At 39.3% G+C, this 19,011-nt stretch overlaps 1 protein-coding gene across 1 annotated transcript; it reads right to left on the bottom strand.

Annotated features, from left to right (window-relative positions):
- Positions 1–9,573: 9,573 nt before the first annotated feature.
- On the bottom strand, positions 9,574–16,803 carry tbl2 (transducin beta like 2). The gene is made up of 7 exons (XM_062433123.1): positions 16,629–16,803; positions 15,259–15,380; positions 14,229–14,413; positions 13,156–13,307; positions 12,264–12,390; positions 11,443–11,595; positions 9,574–10,484 (listed from the first exon to the last, which is right to left on the bottom strand). Exons 1-7 carry the CDS (start codon positions 16,753–16,755, stop codon positions 10,025–10,027), a joined length of 1,326 nt encoding a protein of 441 aa, XP_062289107.1. The 5' UTR covers positions 16,756–16,803; the 3' UTR covers positions 9,574–10,024.
- Between the last annotated feature and the right edge of the window lie 2,208 nt (positions 16,804–19,011).

Consider the following 19,011-nt stretch of genomic DNA (forward strand, 5'->3'; position numbering starts at 1 on the left):
ACCTCACACAGACAAATTATACCATAAAACGTCATGAAAAGTAACAACAAAATGCACAACATATTACCTGCAACACAGCATACAGCACAGCAATGGCTTGTGAAAATGATCATCGGCCTCAGGATAATCTGAACAACACATTAAATGGAGGTAAGCATTTAAGCTAGTTTAGCATCATTACAAGTCTCCAAAAAGTAGCTTTATGGCTTAACAAATCACAGTAAGTGCTCAAAACAGTTAGCATCAAAGCCATCATTTACTAAGCACAAATCTACTCCGTTACACATAGATAGATAGATAGATAGATAGATAGATAGATAGATAGATAGATAGATAGATAGATAGATAGATAGATAGATAGATAGACAGATAGATAGATAGATAGATAGATAGAGAGATAGACAGATAGATAGATAGATAGATAGATAGATAGATAGATAGATAGATAGATAGATAGATAGATAGATAGATAGATAGATAGATAGATAGATAGATAGATAGATAGATAGATAGATAGAAAGATAGATAGATCTGGGGAAATGACAAAAAGCTATTATTTAGGAATATTTAAGGAAATGCCTATAAATATATATATATATATATATATATATATATATATATATATATATATATATATATATATATATATATATATATATATATATAAAATATATATGCTTATATGAACTTATACATTACATTAGTAACAGACATAGTGTTAACACCAGGCACGCGATGGGTCAGTACACAGTGCCCAGACTTCAATCTAATACAATGAGGAGTACAGTTTAAACAAAAATATTTAAAGTATTTTTTTTAAAGATGTTTATTAAATAAAAATAAAGATGTTAAAATGTTCTAAAATGTTTTAAAAAGATAAACATACATAAAGAACATTCAGCATAGCTACAACAATAATAATATATAATTCATAATAATAGACTACTAATTAAAATGTGTGTGTATGTGTGTGGATGGGCAGGGTCACATAACATAAAAATAACAAATTGTGTTGTTAAACAGTCACACGGCTCATTGAAGAGAACTTTAACTGAACTTCATCAGAACTGCAAACAGCACTTTGACATTTGAAAAATAACAAATACAAAATCAGCTGCAGATGAATCTGTAAACAACTGTATTAGACCTTTTGTTCAAACAGGAAAAGTCCATCAAAATGTGATAGGGAGCCAATATTAAGTCATTAAGTTTTACAACTCAAAATTGCAAATTGATATGATAAAGATCATCCATACTTGATGGAAAGACATTTTTTATAATACATGCAACATGAAACATGAAAGAGATATGATGATGTCATTTCAAGAATTCTTGTGCGTATGATGTCATTCAGCATTATGACATCAGCAGAGAATGCAAGTCAAGTCAGTGCCACCAATACAGCATTACAGCATTAGCGAGCACTTGAGCGAGTTAGTAAAGTTACATTTGTAGAACGCAGCAAACGCACAGTCTACAGTACTTCATATTCCATTACTACCTTTGAACGTCAGAACTAACAACTAAAGAAAATGGACCAGATGGAGAACACACTGCACCAAGAACTGCAGACAATCTTTGATTTGGCTGGTTCTATTTGGGTGTCCTGCTGCCACACAGACAGCCAAAGGTCTGAATGTGATGTGCATCTGGAGGGGACAACACTCAATGAAGAACCGCTAACCATAAGTGATATGGCTTATTCCTTATGTACAGCTTCAACCTTTGCCATAAGCCAGTGCTATGAAAGTGACCTGGAGGATGAGATCAGCACTGTGCTCAAGGAAGAACTGATGAAAATCCGTGACCTGGCCAGTGACGTCATGCAGTTTGAAGTGAACAGCCAAATGTGTGAAATCAAAAAACTGGAGACAACGAACCATATTGCCCGTTACATTTTACAGACCTCATGCCAACTGATAGACAAACTGGGGGATGAACAGGAAACCTTCCTTCAAGACACGGCAGAGGACATAGCGCTCCTGCTGCCAGATGTCCCTACGATGGAAGACGAAGAAATTCTGATTATATCAATGTTGCAGGTAAAGTACAGATTTTTTAGTTCAAATGTGCAATATATATGTATTAATATTTCACACTTCAAATCTGTGTGATAACAATATCAAACTCATGTATATTGTCACTCAACACCAATATTATTCTTGTACATGATGTTACAATTATTCAGTCATAGTTTTACTACTATTAATTTAGTTGCTTTTGGACTTATTATTTATTGTTTGCTGCTGCAATACTGTAAATGTCCCCATTGTGGGACTAATAGAGGAATATCTTATCTTAACTTATCTTATCTTATCTTATCTTATCATATCTTATCTTCAGAAACTGCCAGATGTCCCCATGACAGAGGAGGAGGAAATTATCTCTCAGGTGGACAATGACAGGAACTCTCCACTCCATCAGGACCTCCAGAAAATGTTCGACTTGGCTGGTTCCATTTGGGTGGCGTCATACCGCGCAGACAGCCAAACATCTGAATGTGATCTGGAGAATGAGAGGAGCAGACCACTCAATGAACGACTAGAGTTCATCAGTGATACAGCCAGTTCCATCTTTAGGGCCTCATATCATTTGGACAGCCAGTGGTGTGACAGTGACCTGCCTCTGGAGAACGACAGAAACACGTTCCTCCATCAGGAACTCATGGGGATGAACGACATGGCTGGTAACATTTGGCTGGTCTCATACAAAGTGGACAGCCAAATCTTTGACATGGAAGAACTGGAGAATATGAGTATTATCGCCAGTTCCATTTTACGGACTGCGTGCCATCTGATAGATACATTTGGGGATGAGAAGGAAGCCCTTCCTCAGCAGATGGCAGAAGACACATCACTCCTGCTGCCAGACGTCCCCGTGACAGAGGAGGATGTAGAGAAAGATGAAGAGGATGTGAACTCTCTGGTGGAGAATGATAGGAACACCTTACTCCATCGTGAACTCCAAAAAATATACGACATGGCTGGTACCATTTGGGTGGCCTCTTGCGATACTGACTGTGACCTGGATCTGGATCAAGAGGAGAGCACACCAGACGATGAACTGCAGTCCATTGGTGATACAGCTAGCTCTATTTTTGAAGCCTCTTATTTTGCAGCTGCTGACTGGAGTGAAAGTGACCCGGACATGGAGAATGAGCCAAACTCGTTAATCCATCAAAAAATGATGAGCATTTACGATATGGCTAGTGAAATTGTTCAGGTCTCACAGCTGGCAGACAGTGAAAGATGTGAAGAAGAGCTGGACAATATAAACACCATCGCCAGTTCTATATTACTCACCTCACAGTGTCTGATGGAGAAATTGCAGGGGGAGCAGGAAACTCTCCCTCATAACACTGCAGAAGAGGTGGCTGTCCTGGAGGAAGACGTCTTCATCACGGAGGGTGAACAACAGATAGAGGTGGAGGACCAGAACTCCCAGTCCCAGGTGGAGGATGATGGCCAGTTGTTACTCCATCAGGAACTTGAGCATCTGTTTGACATGTTTGGATCCATTTGGCTTGCCTCATACCAAGGAGACAACCCATGTGACCTTCAACGGCCGAACGAGAGGACCACACCTTTCAACAGAGAACTGGAGTTGAAAGAAGCAGCAGGTTCCATTTTAAGGGCTTCGTACGACATAGCCAACAGATGGTGCGACAGCGATCTTCATCTCGAGAATGAGCAAAAAACCCATCTCCATCAAGAGCTGATGAAGATTAATAGAGTGGTAGATTACATTTTACTATCCTCATTTGATGGGCTCGCTCGATTATGTCACAATGAAGAACTGGACACAATCAATGATAGGGCTAGTTCAATTATGCAGATGTTACACCATCTGATCCAGACACTGATGGATGAGCAGGAAATAACCGACCTGCAGAAAGGCCTCGCTGAGATGGTTGAGGATCTTCAGGGAGAGGTGGAGGTACTGGACTCTCAGCCCCAGGTTGAAGATGTCAGCAACACATCACTCCATCGGAAACTGGAGATCATTTTTGATGTGGCAGGTTCCATTTGGACAGCCTCATATCTCCACGAAGACCTGCTACTGATCAAAGACATGGCTAACTCAATCATTAGCACCTCAGATCATAGGTCCAGCCAGTGGTGTGACATTGATTTAAACAATGAGAGTAGGACACTACTCAATCAAGGACTTCAAAAGATCCATGATGTGGCTGGTGACATTTTGCTGGCCTCAATTCATGTGATTGCCGAAGACTGCACCACAGACCAGCTGCAGAAGATGAATGATATGGCTTGTTCCATTTTCCGAACCAGTCATCATCTGATGCAGACACTGAGGGTTGAGAAGGAAACCCTCAGTCAAAAGAAGACCGAAGATACAACGGTCTTACAGGAAGAGGTCCCTGTTAGTGATCTGTGGACACAAGTGGAGGAGCAGACATCTGAGCTCAATGCACAGCGCTCACACCTTCAACACAAGACTGCAAGAGAGGATTGTGAGTGTCTGACACCTCCTCAGACACTCAACACAGTTAAAATGTCCACTTGGAAACGGGTCCGCCACTTTGTGGGACTGAGGAAACCACAAAGTTGGAAAAAGAAGAAGCCACAGGTGGAGTCCAAATTCATGGAGAAGAAGGATCTTCACAAAGAGGTGGAGGAGTTCCAGGCAGTGGCTGAACTGTCTGAGGAAAACATCCAAGAAGGCAGCATTTCTGCCTGGAAGAAAGCTCGTCACTTTCTGGGGCTTCGGAAACCAAAAAGGTGGAAGAAGAAGCCCCAGGAAGAGTCACAGTGAGACAGCTAAAACCGGACTTACACAGATGTACAAAATATGTATGAAGATATGAAAATATGTAGATAGAAAAATGTGTAAATATGTAGATACATGTGTACATATATGTAGATAGAAAAATGTGTAAATATGTAACTGTATAATGTAAATATATAAATAAATAAATAATAATATAATATAAAAATCTGACAATTGTCTATCTGAACATTCTTAAATTCTTATAGAAAGGTTTTCTTTACATGATGTGTTATATCCCCCATTAACTGATATGAAAGGATATTATATAGTTTTTATTGATAAAATTAACATCTTTCAGCGATAAACACAATTTAAACACATTTAAATTTTACATAATTTGTCGTCATTTTCATGTGAGGCTGAAATTTCCTGAGCAACTTTATTTATATAGCACTTTAAACACAACATAGTTGATCCAAAGTGCTTCACACATGAAAAACCATAAGAATAAAATCAGAATGATGATAACAATTACGACAATAACATCAATAATAAAGTAAATGGTCATATAGAGCGTAAACAGCACAAACCTATTGAGATCTCAGCTGAAACACCTGAGCTGGTTTTATTTATTTACTTGTTTTTGTTAGGCACTACGGAAACCCTGAGGGGACATGAGGCAACAACAAAAAAAATCCCGACTTACCTATGTCAGGATCCCGAGATAACAAAAAGTTATCTCGGGATCCCGACTTACCTATGTCAGGATCCTGAGATAACTTTTCGAGGTCAATGTACTTCCGGATCAGTTCAGCAGCCATCGGGATAACTTAGCTTCAAGAGGCAACGTGGAACCATGGAGGAGGATTTGGCCTTCTGTCAAGCACTGATTTAATATCTTTATATTTGAGGCCAAGTTCGAAATAAAACTCTATGAACTGGTCCATTGTTGTTGTTCTTGTCTTCCATGATACCAAACTGACCCGGAAGAACATTGACGTCACTACGGAGCACCTGAGGGGACACGGAGAGCAGGGGGAAAAAATCTGTACTTATCTCGGGATCCTGAGTTAACTAAGTCAGGATACCGACTTAGTTATCTCGGGATCCCGAGATAGCTAAGTCGGGATCCCGAGATAAGTACAGATTTTTTTTCTTGACCTCCATGTCCCCTCGGGGGTATTTTATTAGTTGATTCTTGAAAGTCTCGATAGTACCACATTGAAAACAAAAAGAACTCCCCGTCGGGGAATCGAACCCCGGTCTTCCGCGTGACAGGCGGAGATACTGTCCACTATACTAACGAGGAAGGCGAAGAACCTAAGGGATCACGTGTTGAAAAACATTGAGCGTGGGCCACAGACTGAGACAGTAAATAAACTTCTCATTTCTCAATTCATTGATATTGTGTCGCTAACAGGAATTTTGCAACGTAATGACATTTAGGTATGTTTACGGGTCAATTACGTTTTTTGGTGTCCACGTGGTTTAGTCAAATTTAAATTAAGGGGTTAAAATGAGAAAATAAACGTATGAATAACTTGCACACATTGGGGGTTTTTTCATAACATTTCTGCTTTTAATCCATTTTGAGTGAATATATTACAGGATTTATGGCAAACATGTCTAAGTGGTGTAACCATAAAAACACCATAACAACTAGTTTGGCATGATATTACATTATAACTTTATTTATGTGACCACATGGACCCAATCAGTGCTTAGTTATCTCATGATCCCGAGATAGCTAAGTCGGGATCCCGAGATAGGTACAGATTTTTTTTCTTGACCTCCATGTCCCCTCGGGGGCTCCGTAAGACACATTTAAAAGCTCGGGAGTAGAAGTATTTTTTTAGGTGATTCTTGAAAGTCTCGATAGTGGGGGAGAATCAGATGGGTGAGGAAGAGAATTCCAGTTTTGGGGCAGTAACAGAGACGGCCCATAACATTCAAGGCCTTGTAAACAATCATCAGTATTTTAAAATCAGTAACAATGGGTATAATGGGTATAAACAGAATAAACATGACTGTGATACCAAAGTTTGAGGAGTTACAATAATCATGGTGGATGATATGGAGGCAGAACAAAGAATACAGAACAAATATCGGTTATAAACACCCGATACCGATATTTCTCGATATTACATTTTTAAGTGAATATCGGCCGATAATATCGGACATCCCTAGTTTTTAGTTTTTATTTTATTATCATTATAAGTTGTTGTTGTTGTTTTGTATTGTTGTGTGGCTGTTTATGTTTAAAAAAGCCAATAAAAATATGTTTCAAAAAACAAAACACTGGTCAGCGCCCGTGGTTTGAACCCGTGAACGGGATGGAGATCAGTTTTCTTCCAGGAAGAGATGTTGATAGAAGTAACCACTGAGCTAAACCAGTGCAAGGACTCAAGCTGAAAACTGCTTTGATAAACCTGAGTCTATTACTGCTTGTTCTCTAACTCATAACACTCAACACACATTCATGCAGCTCTGCAATATTAGTATTTCATGTATACTACTAATTTTCAATTGTGTGCAATATACATATAATATACATATATATTTATTTAACTTTAATCTGTGCAATAAGAATATCACCTCTGGTATATTACCACTTAATACTATTACTCTTGTAAATAATGTCACAATTATTTTTATTGTATATTTTTAATATTATTGTTCTTATTGTTTTTTGTATTTATTATTATTGTTCTCTATTCTTTTCTTATTGATGCTCTTCTATTTTTACTGTCCACTTGCTGCTGTGATCATGCAAATTTCCCCATTGTGGGACTAATAAAGGAATATCTTATCTTATTTTATCTCTATTAATTGCTATGACATTTGACCGTCTTTCATTCATCATATGTTGACTCAAGTTTGTCTTCACCACAGTTCTGCTGCAGCCAATTTTACACACTACACACTAAAAATGGCATTCTTGATATAGCTAGTCCTGTATACAATAATCCATTTTGCTTAGTTTAACGTCATCATGTCATGATGAGACAAACAGGAATCAGAGGCCTAGATCTCTGTGCTGTTCATTGCTTACTTTCTTCCGCCTTGTTTGGTTTTATTTCTTCTGTAAAGCACTTTGTAACTTTATTGAGAAAAGTCCTATATAGATAATAAGTTTATTATTATTATTATTATTATTATTATTATTATTATTACATCTAACACACAAAACACTGGACAGCGCCCGTGGTTCGAACCCGCGAACGGGATGAAGATCAGTTCTCTTGGAAGAAGAAATGGATAGAAGTAACCACTGAGCTAAACCAGTGCAACAACAAACACTGAAAGCTGCTGTTATAAAGAGTCTTTTACTGTTTGCACTCTGACTCATAAACCTCATTCAGACTTCAGAGAGGCCAAAGTCTAAATCACAGTTTCAGATTTGTGAAGCTTTATTCTATTTGTAAAAATGCAATAAAGGCAGATTTCACTGTTTTTTTTCCATCTATTCTTGCATGGATCTAAAAGAGACTTTAAAGTGACACCAAAAAGATTTTATGATGGACTAATGGATGATTGGAGACATTACATTGAATTCATTAGGTGGGAAAAATACTTATGATGGAGTAAAACAAGTCATTTTAAAGTTAGATACAGGTAAAGCTCCAGGTCCAGATGAACTCACAAGTTAATTTGATCAAACATCATGTATAGATGAGATCACAGACCTGCTAATGTCAGTTTTTAACACTATAGCTCCTTTTTAAAAAGGGCTCATATCACTCACTTATAACAAAGGAGATGCAGATAAATGCAGATTATGAAATATCCAAGAAAATGGCACTTATATTTTTGTGTTTTTGTCGTGTTTTTACATCACCTTTTAATTTATTCAACCACTTACCTTGTGGAAAGAACAGCAGCATGGCATCCAGATCAAAATTCATTAATCATTTACTCATATTTATAAGTGCAGACGTGAATAGTGATAACGTGACACACTAACCCTTTTGATGCGGTTTATGGTACAGGGGAAAAGACACTGAGTGGCTGTCCTCTATCAAACATGCACGGAAGTTGCTCTGATATGGGTTTTTTTTTTATGTTGGTGGTTTTAATTTTAATTTTAGTTTGCCACAAGAGAAAACACAACACAAGACATCACACTAACCAGATTACCAATTCTTATGCTGCCATCTCCCCATGTGGCAGGTCAGTCCCACATCCCTCCACCAGGGGGCGCCCCATTGGCTCATCATGGAGAAGAGTTAATGGGACAGCTTGCATTATCTTGTTTCATGTCATTGTGGCATGTAACACATTAATGATTAAGATAAGAAAAGAACATTAGTATTAGGAGCACAAAATGAAGGATAAATAGCCCAAAAAATAAAGTTGGTAATATTATAATGACTCGTCATCTTGTGCAGATGTTTGTTAGCTAACCTGGAACACAGCCACGCTTCATATTATAATCAGTTGGTTTAATTTGTTTAAATTTTTTATTTTTTTTAAAGGTTTATAATGGTGTGCATCCCTCTTGTTGTTGCCACCTGTTACCATGACAAATGGGGACTCGTGCATTGGAGTAGTTTGTGCCTGAGAGGTAGAAATGGGTGCATAGTGTAGATTGTGCACACTGATTGGATGATTGCGGGATTAAACCCAGTTTTGTGATAGTTTTTGGGCTCTTTTGGTGTTTGGTTTTGCTTTAGTTCAGCTCTGGTTTAGGACCCATATTGAAGCAAAGTACTTTTCTTAAGGATTATCCTGGAAATTGCTGATATAGGTGTAAAAAAAACCTTCCTGTGGTAGTAATCGCACTGAGATTTTTTAAATGAAACATGACATAACACCTTGATATAGTATTACTGACAAAATATGTACTATTAAAATGACTTTTTAATTACTTATTCTTCATGTAAATGTTCATTTGGGTGCCGGACAGACTTGAAAAAAAGTTGTAAATCTATCCCTTTAAACCTTCAGGAGATTAATATGAAATAAGGCTTCAGCTGCACGTACATCATTCTGCACAATGAAGCTCAAATATCCAAAATGAAGTCAACACATTTTGAGTGGAGAATGCCTTTGTGCCACAACCACAGCAAACTCACCAAACATAAATGGACATTTAAACTGAAAAAGAAAAAAAAAAAAGATGTGAGCTCAAACCCTTTAATCTTTCAATAAAAAGATATTCTTTATTAAAACTGCATGCATTATTCCCTGACCAGATCATTTAGGAGCAGAGGGACAGCAGACATTGAAAAAACAGATAATCAGTCAGAATGAGACATCATCAGAGCGCGCCTTCTCTGTGTTTGGGGCTCGCTCATTCGACGGGAGCAGCCAGCACGGCTTCCAGGGCGCTCTGAGCATCTTTGATCTGTTGCTGCAGTCTCTCCTTCATGCCCTCATTCTGGGCCTTCTTCAGCATGTCCTGCATGTCCCTGATGGCCGCTCGGTAGCCCGGAGCGTTGTGAAACACTCGGATGGCTTTGTCGCCACTACACGCCAAATAGCGTCCGCTAACGTCAAATCTAAGGTCGGTGATCTCCTCGCTGTGGATGCCGTGTAGCTCCTCCTCCAGCTTGCCGCTAGCAGCGCTGTACAAAGCCACGTTGCAGCCGTCGCTGATGGCGATCACACGGCCGTCTGGAGATAAGGCCGTCCGGCTGCCTTCAGATGACGCACAGGGGACGGTCTTCAGGAGGTAGGGATCCTGCTGCTTTTTGTACTCCACATCTGTATTCCACAGCTTCCACGTGCCGTCTTTGGACACAGTGACCATCCTAGAGGAATAACATGAAGAGAAAATGATTAACATGTCTGTGTTGTGCTGCAAAACAAGACAGAGGCTGAGATTCTAATATATGACCAAATATATGGATCTTACTCACCATTAACTCACAAATTAACATATTATATCTTGTTTGTTTATTCCATGCACGAAGAAAAGTGTTAAAATGACAAGTTGCTGCAACTAGGGGTATATGGGTCAGTAACAAATAAGGGTTGACAAGATGAGCAATTCAAAAATATCTTTAAAAAAATAGTTTTAAAAGCAGCATCAGGTTTGTTAAAATGTACATTTAATATTTTTGTTGGTTTTATATAATTTGAAATGACATTTGCATCATCTTTTACCAAAAGTAAGACTGAATGCTCCTGAAAATGTCAAATAGTGTAACCACAAAAGAATGATACATATTACATATTTTATCACCTACAGTGTATTTAAGTGGACTTATACTAATAATGACTTCATTTAAAACATGTAAATGGTTCCTGATCTCCATGGTTACCAGAGTAAATGTAATATTTAGAACAAGTGTATTCCATTACCTTTATTTAATATATAAAGTTATAATGTAAGATCATGCCAAACTAGTTGATATGGTGTTTTATTGACAATTTACTGTTTTTAAGCAAGTTGAATTATTTGGTACAAAGTTTTTATGGTTACACCACTTAGACATTTTTGCCATAATCCTCTAATATATTCTCTCAAAATGGATTAAAAGCAGAAATTTGATGCTGGGTCCACAAAAAAAGAATATGTGCAAGTTATTCATACATTTATTTTCACTTTTTAACCCCTTTAAATTTGACTAAACCACATGAACACAAAAAAACATCACTGACCCGTAATATATATATATATATATATACAGAGCCAGACCTCTAATAAAACTCTTGGCAAGAAAGCGATGAGTTTATTTTCCCAATAGTCATAAAAACATTCATCACCTGTGAGAGTCGTTGGAAAAGGCAAACGCGTGAACTCCTGCAGAGTGGCCCTTCAGGTCGAAAGCTCGCGCCACCTCTTTGAACTCTCCGCTCTTCGTGAAGCAGACCTCCCACACCTTCACGTCGGGAGTGAACCCGCAGGACGCTACGAACCTGAGCGCACAGGAAAGCACAAACCATCAGACCTCAATCAGCATTTTTATATTGTTTGCATAGTTTTAACAAATGATAATAATATATATGCATTTGTTACATTCATTCATTCATTTACACACAAACACACTTTAAAGCACGTGAGGCCCGTGGGCCAAAACCAGCCCGCCGAGGGGTCCAATCTGGCCCACTTTCCTTCCTGTCTTCTTTTCCTTTACTTCCTTCCTTCCATCTTTCCCTTCCTTCCTTCTTTCTTTCCTGTCTTATTTTGCTTCCTTCCTGTCTTCTTTTCCTTCCTTCTTTCCTTACTGTCTTCTTTTCCTTCATTCTTTCCTTACTGTCTTCTTTTCCTTCCTTCCTTCTATATTTCCCTTCCATCCTGTCTTCTTTTCCTTCCTTCCTTCCTTCTTTCCATCTTTCCCTTCATTCCTGTCTTCCATCTTTCCTTCCTGTCTTCTTGAGATGTGATCGCCCCCTGGTGGAGGGATGTGGGATGTGAGATGTGATCGCCCCCTGGTGGAGGGATGTGGGATGTGAGATGTGATCGTCCCCTGGTGGAGGGATGTGAGATGTGAGCGCCCCCTGGTGGAGGGATGTGGGATGTGAGCGCCCCCTGGTGGAGGGATGTGAGATGTGAGCGCCCCCTGGTGGAGGGATGTGGGACTGACCTGCCACATGGGGAGACGGCAGCATAAGAATTGGTAATCTGGTTAGTGTTGATAGAGGCCAGTACGTCTCCTTTCAGGTCCCAGATGTGGATGCTGGTGTCGGTGGAGGCGCTCATGATGAACTTGCCTGAAGAGAAGAAGCAGAAAGAGTTAATTAATTCATCATCATCATCATCATCACACGTTAATCAATTAGAGCTACAATTACTCAGACTAAGGGGATATCTTCAATTAGCTTGTTTCATCTACAGTCCAAAACCTTTTATATTTACTGCCACATATGATAAAGAAAAGAAGCAAATCTTCACATTGAAGAAGCTGAAGTTTGAGAATTTTGGTGTTTTTGTTTTGCAAAAATGACTAAAAACTGTTATTTGATTCTTAGTAAGTTGCAGATTAAATTGTTTTTGTCTATCAATAGATGTAACTCTACAGCAGAAGAGATGGTAGGAAGGAAGGAAGGAAGTAAGGAAGGAAGGAAGGACAAATGGAAGGAAGGAAGGAAGGAGGGATGGACAAATGGAAGGAAGGAAAGAAGGAAGGAAGCAAGGTAGCAAGGAAATAAGAAAGGAAGAAAGGAAGAAAGAAAAGATGGAAGGAAGGACAAATGGAAGGAAGGAAGAAGACAGGAAAGAAAGAAAGAAAAAGAAAGAAAGAAAGAATGGACAGATGGAAGGAAGGAAGAGAAGACCGTAAGGAAAGAAAGAAAAGATGGAAGGAAGGAAAAGAAGACAGGAAGGAAAGTGGGCCGGATTGGACTCCTCGGCGGGCCGGTTCTGGCCCTCGGGCCTCATGTTTGACCCTCCTGCTTTAGAGGCTATAATCAATATTTTCTACATTAGCAATGTCATTATTATTATTATTAACTTATTGTTGCTTAAAAACTCGTCACCTGTCTCTGCGATGCCGATGTTGAGGATGCTGGTTTTGTGTTTCTGAGGGAAATCCTCCGGAGCAGCTTTGAAGGTCATAGATCCGTCCTCCTTTTTGATCATTTTGAAGATTCGGATGGCGTCTCCGTTAGCCAACCATGTGATAAACGCCCTGCAGGGAGAGAGTGAGAGTATATTAGTGGGTGTGTGTATGAATGAGTATGTATGAGAGTGTGTGTGTGTGTAAGAGTGTGTGTGTAAGAGAGTGTGTGTGTGTGTGTGTGTGTGTGTGTGTGCGCATATGAATGAATGAGTGTGTGACAGTGTGTGTGTGTGCGCATATGAATGAGTGTGTGTAAGTGTGTCTGTTAGTGTATGAGAGTGTGTGTGTGTGTGTGTGTGTGTGTGTAAGTGTGTGTGTGAGAGTGTATGAGCATTATGACAGGGTGAGTGAGTGAGTCTGTAAATGTGTGTGTGTGTGTGTGTATGAGACAGTGTGTGTGTGTGTGTGTGTGTGTGTGTATATGAATGAGTGTGTGAGTGTGTCTGTTAGTGTATGAGACAGTGTGTGTGTGTGTGTGTGTGTGTGTGTGTGTCTGAGTGAGTGAGTGAGTGAGTGTATTTGTGTGTGACAGTGTGTGTGTGTGTGTGTGTGCGCGCATATGAATGAGTGTGTGTAAGTGTGTCTGTAAGTGTATGATACAGTGAGTGTGTGTGTGTGTGTCTGTCTGAGTGTATGTGAATGTATGAGTGTGTGACAGTGCGTGTGTGTGTCTGAGTGAGTGAGTGAGTGTGTAAGTGTGTGTGTGTGCGCGCATATATGAATGAGTGTGTGTAAGTGTGTCTGTTAGTGTATGAGACAGTGTGTGAGTGTGTGAGTGTGTGTGTGTGAGAGTGTGTGTGTGTGTCTCTGAGTGAGTGAGAGTGTGTGTGTGTGTGTGTGTGTGTGTGTGTGTGTGTGTGTGTGTGTGTGTGTGTGTGTGTGTGTGTGTGTGTGTGTGTGTGTGTGTATGTGTGTATGTGTGTATATATATGAATGAGTGTGTGTGTGTGTGTGTGTGTGTCTATGACTGTGCAGTGAGGGTTTGCACACCTGGAGTCTGGGCTGAAGCGAACCAGCGTAGCGTGATCCAGCTCCACGTTGGCTCTCAGACACTTGTGTTCTCGCTCCCGGAAATCTTTGGTGCTCCATATCCGGACGGTGCGGTCGTCGGCGCACGACGCCAAGTACTTCCCGTTACTGCTGAAATCAAGGCACGTCACTTTCCCGCTGTGGCTCTGAGAAGCACAAAGAAAAAACACGATTAAAGAAACAGCTTTGGAGAAGACTTAAGTCATTATATTCACATTACTGATAATTATTTATCGAAAATCTCATTGTCTCAAGTATTTGTGAAAAAAACCCATCAAACTCAAGTATATCATTTCGACACCAATATTACTTTTGTGCATAATGTTTTTTATACTATTTTTTTTTATTGCTTTTGTACTGACTTATTATTTCTTGTTCTTTATTCTTTGTATTGACGCTCTTTCTATTTCTGCTGCTCTAACAATGTAAATTCCCCCACTGTGAGACTGATAAAGGAATATCTTATCTTATCTTCTTACTCAGAGGCACTGAAAGTGTGTGTGTGTGTGTGTGTGTGTGTGTGTGTGTGTGTGTGTGTGTGTGTGTGTGTGTGTGTGTGTGTGTGTCTGAGTGAGTGAGTGAGTGTGTGTGTGTGCGCGCGCATATGAATGAGTGTGTGTAAGTGTGTCTGTTAGTGTATGAGACAGTGTGTGTCTGGGAGAGTGTATGAGCATTATGACAGAGTGATTGAGTGAGTCTGTAAATGTGTGTGTGTGTGTGTGTGTGTGTGTGTGTGTGTGTGTGTGTGTGTGTGTGTGTGTGTGTGTGTCTGAGTGTATGAGACAGTGTGTGTGTGTGTGTGTGTGTGTGTGTGCATATGAATGAGTGTGTAAGTGTGTCTGTTAGTGTATGAGTGTATGAGACAGTGTGTGTGTGTAAGAGTGTGTGTGTGTGTGTGTGTGTGTGTGTGTGTGTGTGTGTGTGTGTGTGTGTGTGTGTGTGTGTGTGTGTGTGTGTGTGTGTGTGTGTGTGTGGGTGTGTGTGTGTTTACCTTCAGGGAGGCTGCCAACAGCGGATGGCTGAAAGTATGCTGCACGGCTTTTTCCTTGCGGGTTCGCTGCTTCTCCTGCTTCGGCTTCTTGGACGCCTGATTCTTCGCAGCGCTGCTTTCAGCTGAAAGACGAGACACAGAGTTTACTGGAGGACATTATTAAACTCAACACGGCAAATTAAACTCTTAAAAAAGATTCAGCAACCCTTTATAAACTCTATAAAACAGGCTTTTCTCTGATATAGCAGCAGGCTCCTTCACCATGAGTGTGTGAATGTACATGACTGTATAATATCGGTATTTCATATATACTATTACTTTCAGTTCAACTGTGCATGTGTGTGTGTTATATATATTTTCACTTTGAATCTGTGCAATAACAATATAAAACTCAGTCAACACCAATATCACTCTTGAGCATAATGTTAATAATTATTTTACTATACTTTTTACTGCTAAATAATATTGTCATGAATATAAACTATGTTTTCAAGCATGTTTTATATATATGTTATAGCACATTTTGTACTTTAAACTAGAATATATTTAGATGTTTATAATTTAGACTAAAGGTTCAGATGATGTTTTAGTTTGTTTATTTTTTAAAGGTGGAAGGTCAGAGGTCAAACTATCAATCTTTAATCTACGTTTTCATAATTAATGTACAATTACAAAGAGCAGCGATCCTATTGGTCGGTTATATAATACTCACCTGGTCACAGCTGTCATGAATGAATGAGTGAGTGAGTGAGTGAGTGTGCATGTGAGTGTGTGTGTCTGAGTGAAGAAGTGTGTGTGTGTGTGTGTGTGTGTGACTGTGTGCCAGTGTGTGTATGTGAATGAGTGGGTGTGTCTGAGTGTGTATGTTAATACGTGTGTATGAGTGTATGTGACTGTGTGTGTGTGTGTGTGTGTGTGTGTGAGAGAGCGAGAAAGTATGTGACAGTGTGTGTGAGTGTGCATATAAATGAGTGTGTGTATGTGTGTGATTGTGCATATAAATGAGTGTGTGTATGTGTGTGTGCATATAATTGAGTGTGTGTATGAGTGAATGTAACTGTATGTGTGTGAGCGAGAAAGTGTGTGTGAGTGTGCATATAAATGAGTGTGTGTGTATGTGTGTGAGTGTGCATATAAATGTGTGTGTGTATATGTGTATAATAGTATGAGTGTGTGTGACAGTGTGTAAGTGTGTGTAATAGTATGAGTGTGTATGTGACAGTGCGTATATGAGTGTTTGTATGTAAGTGTGACAGTGTGTATAAGTGTGTGAAAGTGTGTGTGTATCTGAATGGGTGTGTGACAGTGTGTGTAACAGTATGAGTCACGTCTCTCCTGGTTAGCCACCGTGTAGCTCGTTCGGCTCTTACCGGTAAACTCCGCCGCCTGTTCGGTTTCCTCCCTCAGTTCTTCTTTCCGTCTCCCAACTGCTAAGGCCACCAGTATAACCAGTGCTCCCAGTAACAAAGTCAAAGCTGCCAGAGCGGACACATCCATGCCTAAAGTTTTCTGCCACGTCTTTTTTGCACTGCTAACATCCACTTGGCTAACACATTAGCGGAGCAGTGCGCATGCGCCGATAATTTAAACTAAGGCTTTGAACGCAGCATTACCGCCCCCTAGTGACGTGGAGGTGTGGAGCAGATAAATGAACAAAAACTACATTATTTCTGCTAAATCTATTTATTTTAAGGTTTTAAATCACTATAAACTTTCTAATCAGACTCCTTAAATATTCATACATGTTTAACATATATAAATATATTATTATTTTCCACAAAAAAGTCAAATTACCTTATAAAAATCCTTAAAATGACATCTCCTTCACCCTTATTGAAAACATACAGAATCAATAAATATGCAAATGTTGTGTTTCCTCAGACAGTGTTTCCCTTTTGAGCTGTGGTTGAAGTAAAGTAACAAAAAGAGGGTATTTTACCACTAAAAAAGACATATCTACTTGATTTGACTCATTTGGACAACTAAAGCTTCATATTAGCTCCAAAATAAACTTTTAAACACATTTTTGCACAGAAGGACGACAGTATCGACATGATCATCTGTGCTCTCTCCCTTCAAAAGTGTTTATTTGAGCCCTTTATATCCTATTCGCAGCCTGGTTTTATATAGCCACCTTCCAGTTTTATTACTATGCCAGTATTATGGTCACTTTCTACATATATGTCTGAGATTCTTAACCTCAGCATTACTTAATAAAAGTTATACAGCAGTTTTAGTGATTGTGTTTGACCTGTTACATCCACATCCCCATTGCTCTACAGCAGTGGTCACCAACCCTGTTCCTAGAGCTACCACCCTGCATGTTTTAGGTATCTCACCACTCTAACATACCTGATTCTAAGTATTAACTCGTTATCAAGCAGCTGAAGCTCGTCGAGGGGTTTGATAACGAGTTAGTTATTAGAATCAGGTGTGTTAGAGTGGGGGGAGATACCTAAAACATGCAGGGCAGTAGCTCTCCAGGAGCAGGGTTGGAGATGGATACCACTGCTCTACAGTAACCAAAAGGACGGACACATTAAAACTCTTACTATGGAGGCTTTACAGTTTGTAGAAAGATGAATTTAAAACTATTAGAGTATAAAGTATTCATTGTCATATTCCCAATAATTGAACTGTACATATTGATAAGCAATTGTTCCCTAATTTTTTACTACAATCGATCCTTTTTGCACCCAGATCTAGAAATTATGACTATTTGTACGGACTTGCTCACAGCCAATCAACCAATCAAGCGTTCTTGGATTTAATGCATCATGTGATTAGTCCACTGCCACAGCAGCTACAACCCGTCTGTGGTGGTGAAGTCGTGGTGAATTTGAGTTAGCGCGCTTAGCAGTTCAGCAGCCAAGATGCCACCTAAACGCTTTAAAGTGTGTCTACACTACACGCCTGTTACACCGGATACAAGACAGAGACCTTAATGTGTTAATGGGAATCCAATGAAGTACTCAGTTGGTATTGGTATCACTTTTAGGGGACTTGGATTGGTGCTGGTATCGTCATTTTTTTAACGATACCCAGCACTAGTTGTCATAGTAGGAAAACCTTTTGTGTTACTTGAATGCATCATCTTTTTTAAACATTTCTTATACAGTAATATATAAGATGACACAACCAACCTCGACCCTGCTCAGTAGACAGACACCAACAAGTGGTTGCTATGAACGAGCAGAGCTGCAAAATAAATATCTTGGAAAATTAAACGTCATCAGAAATGAGACCCATGCTCTAAGTACCTGAGTAACTATTGCTGGGTATCATTTTAAAAAAATGTCAATACCAGTACTAATCCAAGTACGCAAGTTAAAGTGATACCAATACCAACTCAGTATTTTATTCGATACCCATCATGTGAATAGAAGCATTAAATTCCACAAAATGCCACCACTCCTCCATAGCTAAATTATTTTTTACACAAATGCATTTTGAAAGCCTTCAAATTATTTAAATGTATAAATAATCTAAGAACGCTTGCATTGATTGGCTGTGAGCATGTCCGTACAAATAGTCATATTTTCTAGCTCTGGGTGCAAAAAGGATCAATAGTAGGTATCGTTTGATGGGAGACGTTTCGATACTACTTGGGTATGATGATTTATTTCAGTCGATACCTTAAAAGTATTAAGTACAAACACCCAGCCTTATGAGTAACATACTACATAATAAGAGAATAATCTTGAAGCGTTTGTGTGTTCTCATTGGAAAAATCCAAGTCCAAATTCAGTTTTT

The sequence above is a fragment of the Scomber scombrus genome, chromosome 14 (genome assembly GCF_963691925.1).
Source record: "Scomber scombrus chromosome 14, fScoSco1.1, whole genome shotgun sequence".
In the NCBI taxonomy this organism is placed as follows: domain Eukaryota; kingdom Metazoa; phylum Chordata; class Actinopteri; order Scombriformes; family Scombridae; genus Scomber; species Scomber scombrus.

Excerpts from the sequence above, each read along its gene's own strand:
- tbl2 (XM_062433123.1), bottom strand. The coding sequence starts at position 16,755 with ATGGATGTGTCCGCTCTGGCAGCTTTGACTTTGTTACTGGGAGCACTG. Across the intron at positions 15,381-16,628 it reads ACAGGCGGCGGAGTTTACCG|CTGAAAGCAGCGCTGCGAAG; the intron begins GTAAGAGCCGAA and ends CTCGTCTTTCAG. Across the intron at positions 12,391-13,155 it reads CATCGGCATCGCAGAGACAG|GCAAGTTCATCATGAGCGCC; the intron begins GTGACGAGTTTT and ends TCTTCTCTTCAG.